General features: G+C 35.9%; 1 protein-coding gene across 1 annotated transcript in view; it reads left to right on the top strand.

Annotated features, from left to right (window-relative positions):
* The window catches only part of LOC131079326 (phosphoribosylformylglycinamidine cyclo-ligase, chloroplastic/mitochondrial), a 74,786-nt gene extending 62,659 nt beyond the window's left edge, over nucleotides 1–12,127 (top strand). The window contains exons 2-8 of the mRNA XM_058017232.2: nucleotides 5,550–5,644; nucleotides 5,749–5,850; nucleotides 6,080–6,139; nucleotides 6,348–6,520; nucleotides 11,285–11,396; nucleotides 11,494–11,652; nucleotides 11,760–12,127. Of these exons, the coding sequence (XP_057873215.2) occupies nucleotides 5,550–5,644; nucleotides 5,749–5,850; nucleotides 6,080–6,139; nucleotides 6,348–6,520; nucleotides 11,285–11,396; nucleotides 11,494–11,652; nucleotides 11,760–11,924 (866 nt within the window). The 3' untranslated portion in view covers nucleotides 11,925–12,127. The remainder of the gene's footprint in view (nucleotides 1–5,549; nucleotides 5,645–5,748; nucleotides 5,851–6,079; nucleotides 6,140–6,347; nucleotides 6,521–11,284; nucleotides 11,397–11,493; nucleotides 11,653–11,759) is intronic.
* The last annotated feature ends 217 nt before the right edge of the window (nucleotides 12,128–12,344 follow it).

The raw sequence follows: 12,344 nt of genomic DNA, 5'->3' as shown, positions 1-12,344 counted from the left end.
GAAGGGTCAGGAGTGTATTTAGCATTTTAGCTCAAATTCTTAACCTTTATCATTCAATCTTGTTTCCAATTCATTCTCAAGGCATGCACACATCAATCCTCCTTCGATTATCCCATAGTAACAAAGATTTCAATCCAAGCTAGGAGCAGATAGGTGATTCTAAAGAATTCGCTCCTGTCCCTTTGGAAGGGCCAGGAGCGAATTTGAGGTTTTCACTTAAATTCCTCATTGTTTCGTCAAACCTTGAAGTTTAGACTTAGCCACAGGAAGGGTTAGGAGCGAAATTGAGGTTTTCACTTAAATTCCTCATTGTTTCGTCAAACCTTCAAGTTTAGACTTAGCCACAGGTGCCTCCAAAGGATAAATAGGTCCATCCTTTGTCAATTTGAAGCCAAGAACAAAGAACTTCATCAAACTAAGGGAAAAAGCTTTAACTCCCTTCACTCTCTCCTTCAGGATTGCACTTGATTTTTACTTCATCTTATCAACTCAAACTTCACAGGAGACCCTTGACAAAACTCTGGCCTAGCATATTTACAACTTGACCCATATCTTGGCTCATCTGGACTCAAACTTTCAAGACCGGCTTTACGAAATATACATTCTTTGACTTTCTAAGGCAAGGTCTTGCTAAAATTCACATCAGGATTCTAGGCATAGAACAATGACTCCCCCAATCTTAGGCTAGACTTGGCCCTAAAAGGAACCCTAGGCAAGCTCTATGGAGGAAACCCTAACTTACCTAACCTAGGCCATCACTAACTCACTCAAAACACTAAACAAGTGGAGAAAAGCGAAGCAAAGAGAAAGCAAGACCCAAAAAAGAGAGGGGGTCCCCATTTTGATGGGGCGATGTGTGAGATGGTCACAACATATCCCAAAAGACACACCTCTACCCTAGGTCGCATATATGAGAGGTTGAAAGATCATTTTAACATCAAGTTAAATCCCTATCTATAAGCAGCAGATCACCGAATCACTCTAGCAAGACAATGAATTTCTCCAACTAGACATCAGATTTTGTCAGCACATAAGCGAATATCATCAAAATATAAGTGAGTTGCTCCAGTACAAGGGCAAAATCAGACTTTGAAGGTGCAGACCTGATGATCAAGGAAGACAGATTTCATCATTAGACAACCTAGATTTACCCTTAGACATTAAGTTTACCTCTTAGACAATGAATTCAGTTATCAAAAGGAGCAATCTCCCCTATAGAAATACATATCAGACCTGCACATGTAGAATAAGAAATCAAGTCAAAGTGGGAGGGTATAAAGGTTATATATCATGTGAGATTGATGCCCATTTGTTTGTTTTGCAGGAAGCAAGGAAAGAAATCGAAAGGATCAGGTTGGAGGAAGATTGGAGTAAAGACCTCAAGACGAAAGTCTCAACACCAAGGACAAGATACAAGGAAGATGCCTTCAAAAAAGCTTCATCATGCAAATACAAGAACATCAAGAGGAGAAGATCTCAAGATTGTCAAAGATTCTCACCACACCCTGGAGGCATGAAGAAGATTGGAGTAAGGATCTAAAGGAAGAGATCATGTAATCACTCTAAGGCAAGCAAGTGAGTATGAAGGAAGGACTCAACTCCCTCAATATATCCCATCACCACTACTTTGAGCAAGCTTGTAATGTTGAGTATCAAATCTTCCAAATCTACAAGCTAATTAAGGTGGCATCCCAATCACCATTCACCAATCAGAAGGGTTCCACATCAGAATGTCTAGATGCAATGTACCTAACTCACCAGTAATGGCACAAACTCCGAGGCACCTACTCCTGCTATCTATTGGTCATACCAATGTGTTGTAATTATCTAATTGGCCAAATTGAGTTTGTTGTAACAAACCCTAATTAGGGTTTTCATTGTAAAATCTTGGCCATTGATCTCAAATTGATCTGAGCCATTGAATTCTATTGAGAGCACTATAAAAGGCTCAAACTCTTCATTTGTAAGGGTTAATAGTTAATATTGAATAGTTAATAGTGACCAGTTAGCTAATAGTGATTAGAATAGAATAGCAATTAGAATAGAAGTAGTTTAGGAGAAGAAAGAATTGTTGGTATGACTTGTAAATGAGATACTCTTTCATTGAAGTTATGGTGAAGTTTGTTATTTCAATAAGCCTCATGGTTCTACTTCTCAATTTATTTTCATGTTGATTAGATTGAATGGAAGAAGTTGTTGAATGTATTTGTGTGGAATCCATTTAGTCCATACCACTAGCCTCTTGCTGCTTGTAACCGCGCCTTGTGTGGTCAATTGGAATAACATGAGCTTAATCTGGAATCGTCCTACACTCATTGTTTATGCATTAACTTGAATGGTGATCAATGTTTGGCGGTATTGGTTCAAATATCCTAGAAACGTCCTTAGAAGATTGCACTGAGCTTGTGTCAAATTGTTCTATTTGATGGTGAGACCTTGCCCAGTAGGATTCCATAAAGTCATTCATTCATCTTCTCACATTCTAGGTCCTAGCATAGATTTCTCAAACCCTACCTCTTTTGCTATTTTTTTAAATCTTTCAATTGAGTAGATAGGACCTAAGTTCCAGCGAATCAAGCATTCAGGCATTCGAATGTAAGTCCCCTTGTGATTCTAGCATAATCACATCAAACCAATGAACTTATCCACATGTAGAGACCCTACATTCATGAACCTTGGAGTCTTTCTTGGATGAACCTTAAGCAAATCTTCAACATCCAAAAGATTTTGTTCAAGAGAGGATAAGATACTTTGGTATTTTATTCTCTGTTCGCATGCGCGTAAAAAACACATCAACACATACCACCAAGAGCAAGGGTGTTACTACTTGTAACTTAATATCAGTTATGAACTGTTCTGGTTCGTGGGAGTCACCAATAGAATGACCACGTCAAATTAGAGATTATATTGTTATGAAGTTAGTACGGTGAAATAGATATTATTTGCAGGGTGCTATGATACTGGTTCCTTATTTAATATTCACAAGACTTGTCCAATGGCTGATTGGTATAGGCCGATTCGATGGGCCTTGTTGATGAGATGGAGTGATGCTTTTGAAATTGTTTCCTTCTTCTATTCACATTCTACGAACTGTACAACCTGATTGATGCCAAAGGCAATTACTCCATCAAGTGGATCCCACTATGAATAGAAATATCAGAACTCCGATAAATCCCCTCCCCTTTAGAATGAATTTGTATGCCTTCTTATACCTTGTTTGTGGAATGGTAAGCCACGATGCCAAGGAGACACGTCTTATCACCAACCATCTTTTCCTTGTGTTAATCGCATTGTTCCATATTATAATTGGATAACTTATTAAGTAATAGTCCGCCGGCATGGAGTATTACTCACTGTCTTTATACCGATCGATATCTTCCTCTATTCTAACAAGCGGTGCTTATAGTAAACACGTTCCACTGCAAGTATCATATGCGTCCTTGACCATTGCCTATGAATCAATTATTTACCTTTAATAAGTCAGTTGGCATTATTCATTTCACACTATTTCTATTGTGTCTTTATTTTTGTTGCCTTGTCATAATATTTTTCATCAGCGATTGGTTGCATGGTCTCCATCGTTGTATAAATATTTAATCCTTCTTTATCGTTGTCTATTCCGTCATTCTCTTCAGATTCGATTCTCCTTATAATAGTTTGATGCCCCTTTTTGATAATTCATTTCCTTTATTCATCTTAGCCAATAATGTTATTTCATCTTACCCGCTGACTGGGAGACACTTGTCTTAATAATGGATAGTTTTTTGTTTCTGTGTAGTTATACCCTTCGGGGTGTAATGTCCCAAACTCCATACAGTGGTTACTATCTCAATAATGGTAGGAGAATGACAGTATGCGAGCCTGGATACTTGCAAGTCTTTATTCTTAATCATCCTTTTTGATCATTGGCTATATTTAATTTAGTTTTCATTTTTATTATTTTGTGTATTAATTTAGTTATTATTTATTTATTATTAAATTATATTTCAAATTGGGGACATTACAAAAGGTTTCATGTGATGTGAAAGAACTCATATGAATCTTTTTAATAGGGATATCAATAGAACTTAATACCATATCATCATGTTTGAAAGATAGTTTACTGTGAGAAATGGACAGTATTCTTGTAGGCAACTGCAATCCTACAATGACAAGACAATAATCTTGAAAATGGAGTTTGATGATAGCAAAAGCAGCACCGTCAACAACTCATAGCGCCTTTTGAAGAAGGAACAACCATGCAAGGGAGTCACAAACTTCTGATAGGGTTTCTAACACCTAGCTAGTCATTAATAGTGATACCCTTGCTCAATGCCTCAAAGACATTACTATGCTCTCCATATTGCTCAAGAACCTCTTCTGATTTTTCTTCAATCCTTGAGAACAGTCCCTTTGTCTCATAAGCAGACTTTTAAATCTTCAGGAGGTTTTTATGATGAACATTCTTTCAAGCTCACATAGGACTGCAATTTTGTTGATCTCCACAAGAGCTGACTATTCTTTATTCTCTGCTATCATGATCTGGTTTACCCTCTTCACCCCTGAATCTATCATCATGCCATTTGGACCATTTTAATGGCTAAGACTATCACAAATCCAATGTCATACATTTATAGAGGTTACGCCTGTCCTTGCATTGTAAACTGCTATTAAAGATAGACTGTCATACTCTTATTCTCCCTTTCTCAACACTTCACTATGAAAATCTAACCTCTGTTCACCATCAACCTTTAGGTATATCATTTATTCTTGATATTTGTGATGTCTCTCCATTTTGATCAACTGTCAAGGAGACTGTCTTAGCTTGCTGCTCACTGTACTGTAGATGATTGTTCACTGTCATGTCTTAATGTCAAACAATTTCTTTGTCTTTTTTCATGCATTGGTGTGTACCTTTTAGTTTAATCTTTGTATCATGGTCATTCTTTTGCTGTAGTTGCTCACTTCTGTTTACATCTGCTATTCATTAATGAACAGCAGTCTCTATACCCTTAATGCATGCCACTGAATCATCATAATCAGTTTGGTGTCTTCCATACTCAAACAATGATGACTATGCCAATTGAAAGATTGTTTTATGTTTCCTTATGAAAACACTGAGATCTCTATTTATTGGATGTATCCCACTTTTCAAGGGATGCTTCTAGGAATTGTAGGTGAAAACAAATTTCACATGAAGTCTCCTAATGTCTGGAAATGACGTCAAATGGGTCTCCAAGATGAGAACATATTTCTGACATGAGAGATGAGTACCAGGAGTTAGGGTACAAGTCTTTGGGTAACTGTGGTCCTAGCTTTATTTTGGCTGGAGGGGAATTTTATTTGTATGTATGGGTGTGCCAAAAATGAGCTACGACAGTTCTGTTTGCATAAAGGAACAAGTTCAATTGCATTTTTGAGTTCTTATTATTCTACGAAGGGCTTTGTGACAAAATAATATTTTATTTGTTGATACATTTTTTTAAAATGCTTATGTTGTTAAATTACAGACTGCAATGTCTTAATCAGTGAATTTGTATGGGTTAACTTTGACCTCCTGGCTGAAACAGGAGATTCATATCTTGTAGCTGGCACAGACGGAGTTGGGACTAAGTTGAAGCTTGCATTTGAAACTGGCATACACGATACAATTGGGGTTGATCTGGTTCGATATTTCTTCGTTGCTTTTTATAGGCTTGCTGGTGTAATTTTAATTTAAACAAAATATTGATTTCTTGATTTAGTGGGTTTACTCATGTATATTCCCAGGTAGCTATGAGTGTAAATGATATTGTAACATCTGGAGCAAAGCCATTATTTTTCCTAGATTATTTTGCAACCAGTCATCTTGATGTTGACCTGGCTGAAAAGGTAATACACTTAATGGAAAATAAACTAAATTTTAACAGGTTTTTATTTGTGCTTTTGAATTATATTTATTATATTATAATCTTAATAAGCAATATGGACATCGTATGTCACAGTTTGTGGGAAAATTCGATTACAATTATTAATTTTCAATGTTCTTCTCTGTGGCAATATGATTCTTTCTCTATCTTATGTGATCTTTCAGAAGTAACGTATTGCCTCTGTTTTAAAGGTTATAAAAGGGATTGTGGATGGCTGTCAGCAATCGGATTGTGTTCTTTTAGGTGGTGAGGTACACATTTGCCTTTCTGAGGATTTGTGATTATATTAAGTTATGATAAAATGTATGTGGTGCTATAAATATCTATAATCTAGTCAATCAAACTCAATTTGGATATATTTATATTACTATTTGAATAAATGCAGTAATTCTAGTGTTAATCTTCTGTAGCTTGCAACTTGCCCATAAAATGGTATTGCAATATTTGTTTTTGTAACAGACAGCAGAGATGCCAGGATTTTATGCTGAAGGTGAATATGATCTTAGTGGTTTTGCTGTTGGTGCTGTTAAGAAGGATGCTGTTATAGATGGCAATAAAATTACAGTTGGTGATGTTCTAATTGGGCTTCCATCAAGTGGAGTACACTCAAATGGATTTTCTCTTGTCCGAAGGTTTGTCATTTCTCTTGTGTAGCATGTTGTGTTTTTGCATAATTGTGTTTGCATACTTGCATATAATTATGCTAAGAGGCGTAACTACAATGACAACAAGAGGCTTGTAATGGAGTGAGTGGATAACAAAAACCCCCTACCTTAAATTTGATGATTGTTTACAAATCAAACTCACACACCTAGTTGTGGGTGGTGATAGTGCGAGCTTTTTTGTAAGATTATTTAGCAAGGGTTGGTAATGGGGCCCTCACCCCATAAATCATCAGGTATACCACTTTTAACTATCACTCTATTAGTGGTGATACCACTTTTAATATCACTCTATATGTGGGCCTAAAGGGCCAATGTTTTTGAAGGATGATTATGGGCGAGTCATCCAGCATGTACAATTCACTATTGACAACCTTATAATCTATTGACTTGATGAAGCCTCAAAATATGTGTAGGTCATAGTAGCATTACACTTACTCAACAAATTGAGTGTAAATAGAATTCTATTGCATAGGATAAAATTGGGAAAGTACTGCAAATTAAACCCTGATCATAACATTTTATCCTATGTTACCCCAAGTTTTTTTGATGGAGGAAGTAGGGGACAGGGGATGTGTTCTGGGGTCGTCGATTTTTTGGGATGAGATGGGATGGTAGTGGATGACTATATAAAATATAGGGAAATTTTAAATATTCATTTGATAATGTTGATAAAGCAATCATATATAAATTATAGAACCTTATACATAACATGCGTGTTGAATTCAAAATTCACATGATAGTCAAAGCCAAACAAATTAACAATCTGGATGCTGTATATTCTTCTACCTGGTAAACTGATGCTTGAAGACATATATTTTGTCAAACAATTGTTGTAGTGTGCTTTGTGTAATTATAGCAATTGTTGTAATGTGCTTTGTCAAACAATTGTAAGGTGTGATTGGCTAGCATGGGATATAGTAATTTTACTTATATGCCAAAGTGGTTTCGGCCCAAAGACAGATGTTAAGTTAATGCTAATTTGCATATAGGAAAGGGAGTTGGCTAGGTTTTTAGAAAATTGTTATGTCTTATAAATAAGACAATTTTCTAATTAGTCAGATTTGAGGAGACATCAGAGCAGGGGCATGACAGTCTGCCCTTCTTGAGATTGCCTGTCCTCAAGCAATGATGACTTAAATCTTGTTAGCCAAATCTTCGCAATGAGATGGTCCCTATGCTAACCGTTGGAGATTTGTAATCCTTAGATAATGACATAGATAACTTTAAGACAACAATCTATGTATTAAGATGAGAATTAGAAGCATGACACACATTTGTGACCTTAAATGCAATGTTCTTTTCTAAATAAATTCATCTCTCTTTTGGTTCATTCTCGTTATTTTTATTTTCTAGATCAGCCAAAAATAGAAATCTTATGATGATAGGAATATGTTTATAGTAGTCATAAACACTCATGGAGTAGACAAACACATCAGGTATGAAGCAAACATGGAGCATACACATAAAAACACGAAGCATTCACATGGATATATGCAAACACAGAGCATACACATATTGTTAGATTCCTTCTGATTACTAGAATGGTTCATTGATTTATCTTTACCCTGCAGGATGGCAGGATCAAAGCTCTGATACCATTTTACTTAATTTGCCCTTGAATTCTTCAATTGTGGCTTGGATTAATGCCTTGATTTAGAGCTTGCAACCAGGTTAGTTTTCAATAGATAGATAAACATATATTTTATCGTTTCAAAGAGAATTTTAATCATTATCATAATAGATGAGCAAATATATGTAATTCCATAATGTCATTGAAAGAATCCTAAACATCACTATACTTAATATAATATACGATTAGGATTCTTGTAAGATCTGCCCCAATAACCTACCTCCATCATGAAGTACTCTGGGGGATCATACAAGGCACCTTGAGCCTGTCCATCAAGCCCAGGAGCATGGAATGGCACTTGTCACTCAGCCTCTCTGTCCCTCTCAGGTCACCACTACTCAGATGGACCTTATGCTACTTGCCTTTCTTGTATGTACCCTATCCCCCCTTAATGATGAGATGTTTTAATGGTGGTAGGTCTTAAAATGAATCTTATCGTCATTACACATGCCTACTATAATACTAATTATGCATATATTAAAGGCAATTGGAATATCTGTATTTATCAAATGAAGACATTTAACAAATTAACCCATCTATCATGTAATGCACTATTCTTTGCACCAAAATATCAGACTAATATATATATATATATATATATATATACATTGCTGATCACTGATATATTGAGTTTGCATATTGCATTGAAGGACTGATCGATCTTCCTTTTTCTTTGATGCCCTTTGGACTGCTGGGTTTCATCCTTTATATCTCTCCTTTGGGTGGCAGAGGATTATGATTGCTTCTTGAGGACACAGCCGCTGGATGTTGAGGTGCCTCTCTGTTTGTTTGGCGATGCTTCTTCATAACTGCACCTTCCCCTAACATGGATTAATTTGATTACTCCCTTAACGAGTTATTTTCTTTTTGCCAACCGATTTGGTAATGATCTAATAATGTGTAATACGATCTGCTGTATGAAACGATTGGGGCAAGATGCATGATTACTGAAATTGTGAAGTCTTACATTCATAAGACAATTTCATATCATGGTTCTGCTGTCAGATCAAAGGCATGACACTGGATCTAGAATTTTTGGAAATATATGATTTTTTTGTATCTATCTGATAACAAAATAATAGAACAGTTTTGAAAAATAGGAACAAATAATTCAAAACCCTCATCAACTTCTCAATCAACTTTTACTTCCATTATATCAAAACAACAATTGATTTAGAAACCTTAGATATTGAAACAGATGTATGTAATTGTGCACTTACAGTGAAACAACAAATATGACAGTCCCAAGGCAAAGCTGATTGCTGCTATGGCAGCCTTCACCAGCGCTGTGACAATGGCCAGCAAATAACAGATCTGTGATCAGCATCTAAGGTCCACAGAATTTCTGAAGTGCATAAACTCTGATCAGATCTGGAAGTGCAACAAAACACCAAACTGCATGGTGTTGGCCTGTGATGAAGACTGGTAGATGGAGGCTGCTGGGACAGCAAACATCTGGCTGGAAAACAGTTCCAAAACAGCAGATCGCAATATATTAAACCCTCCTTATGCTGGTGCCAAAATATAAACTTGGAAAATGCTGGTCTCTCCTCCCAAAAGCGCAACCAGTCCACAAATCCTCTTAGGTGGTATGGACTATCCTCCAATGCAAATGCTCCACAAATAAGGAGAAATTTAGCAACTAGATATGCATCGGCATCAACAGCAGCAAAAGATATGATAATGCAACTTCGAAATCAGTAGTGGTGCCTCCTGATATTTGCTTTCAAATCAAATTGTGGTTTTGGGAACTCCAAGAAAATTAGCAGATCTGAAACCTGATTGAAATCACATTGTTCAACTATAATGGAATCCCTGTATGGAGATACCCTAGATGGAAATTAAGATTTTTGCCCCCAATCTCAAAAATGAAGTCCAAGATGGTTTTCATCCTCCAAGACCACTGAACAGAATTTGGTTTTCATCCTTGGTTGTAAAGTGCCCCTTTTTAAATCTCTCCAATTTGGGCCCATGGTTTAAATTTCCCTCTAAAAGTTAAAAAAAATACTTTTTAATGTTAAGTTTTCGAAAAGCACTTATTAGTTAATTATAATAATATTATTAAGTTGCCTCTTAAAATTAAAATCACTGGGCAAAACTTAAAATAATATCATTAATCATTTCCCTTGCTTTATCCTTTAGCATATGGGAAATGAGGATAGGCTAGAGGTCTTCTCCATGTCTTTAATTCTGTAAAGGGGAATCGACAAAAAAAACATGCATTAGATGGGATAATAGGGCAACAGTGCCAACATCTAATATTTATTTTGGTGAGTGTTACCAAAATTGCCAAGTAATTGGTAGTTGCTGATTAATTGATATTTCTTGGGGTTAGCTGACTTTTTTTGAAAACAACAGCCAAGATGATTTTGTTGAAGTTAGCTTGGATGGACAAGGATTTCTTCTAGTATGCGGAGGATGTCTTGAACTATTATTAGGAATTTAGGATAATGTATTATTATTTGATTGAAAGGCCTAGCATGAGCAGTCCGTGTGACCCAATGTGGTTCTAATGGATTTTATTGCAGATAGTCTCATTAGTACATCTCCTATTCTGATGGATAGGAGATTTTACATTGCATTGTATAGAATGTGTACCAAGTAGACAATAATATGATTTAGAGGACTTGTAATGCAGATATTGTAAATGAGCAAATCGATTGAAGCTGGTAATATTTTGAGGGCAGATGTCTGATAAACATATAGATGTGTGTATTCAACTTGGCTATCATTTGTTAGAAAAGCCAAGGGCATGGTTATATCTTCAGTGGTATTATCATTTGTTCCATATATTTGGTATTTGAGAAGTGTGTACAAGTCCAACTCTTACGACATCATTGTATTTGAGAAGTTGTTGCTTTTAACAAGTACATGTATATGCTTTTAAATAAATAAAACAATTTGGACATAGTAGAAGTCACAAGTTATATCCTTAGCATATCGAATATTTTCTAAAATGTTAAATTTGCAATTCTATATTCATAAAATTAATTTCTGTTCTTTTCTCTTTGGTAAAGTTATGTTAGTAGGACAATGATTTTCATTGAACACTTTTGTGCCTTATGTTTTGTGAAATGCTCTTTTAATTTTATTAAGTTCAGGGTTTTAGCACAAAGTGGTCTGTCTCTGAATGATCCACTTCCTGGAAGTGAAAATGAACAAGTTTCATTGGGAGAAGCATTGATGGCTCCAACTGTTATATACGTCAAGGAGGTACTGTAAGAATCTTGAGTTTATTATTTGCTGATAATTGATTATCTTTGCTTCATGTGATACATAAGTATTTTCTAAATGCTCAGATCCCTTGTAGGTTCTGGATGTGGTGGCTAGAGGAGGAGTGAAAGGGATTGCTCATATTACTGGAGGGGGATTCACTGACAACATTCCTCGCATATTTCCAAAAGGACTTGGAGCCGTTGTGACAACAAACACGTGGGAAGTGCCTAAAATTTTTAAATGGATACAAAAGGTATTTAGATGGTGCTGATAATCTTAGGCTGAATTGAGAGCTGATTATAAGGGTTCTTGACAAATTGATGCTAATTAGCACATTATGGGATCATGGAAATTCTGCAGAGTGGAGGTATTGAGGACTCTGAGATGCGGCGAACTTTCAATATGGGTATTGGCATGGTCCTTGTGGTCAGCCAGGAAGCAGCAAGGACTATTCTTTCAGAGAGAGATACAAAAGCTTATATGATTGGTCAGGTTGTAGAAGGTGAAGGTGTAATTTACAAGTAATTTTAGTGATCATACTTTGTCTTCGGCTGATGTTTTGAAATTGTTTGTAGTAAAATATACGAATTTTTGCAGTTACTAATAATTTATTGAGTACAATTTGGATTTGAGCATCTAAAGTTGTATAGGCGGCCTATTGCTTGAATTGTTTTTGGAGATGAAATAACTTTCAGAAGTCTTTGAGTAAAACATATCTTTTTAGGTTACATGGTAGCAGATCATTAGCTTTCACTGTTATAATTTACTAATGTTGGTATCATTCAGTGCAATTTCTTATTTGTTTACTAATGTTGTGGCAGTCTCCTGGGCTTAGATTTTTTGTTACTGCAAGACTGCTAAAAGGCATGGTCGTTGTTTACATGCAATTTTCTTTCGCTTTAGTATTTACTATTGTGAAATATGGATATTTTGGGATGGAGAGAT

Source organism: Cryptomeria japonica, chromosome 11 (genome assembly GCF_030272615.1).
Source record: "Cryptomeria japonica chromosome 11, Sugi_1.0, whole genome shotgun sequence".
NCBI classification, from domain to species: Eukaryota; Viridiplantae; Streptophyta; class Pinopsida; order Cupressales; family Cupressaceae; genus Cryptomeria; species Cryptomeria japonica.
The sequence above is the reverse complement of the archived record's forward strand: the minus strand, read 5'-3'. Positions and strand labels throughout refer to the sequence as shown.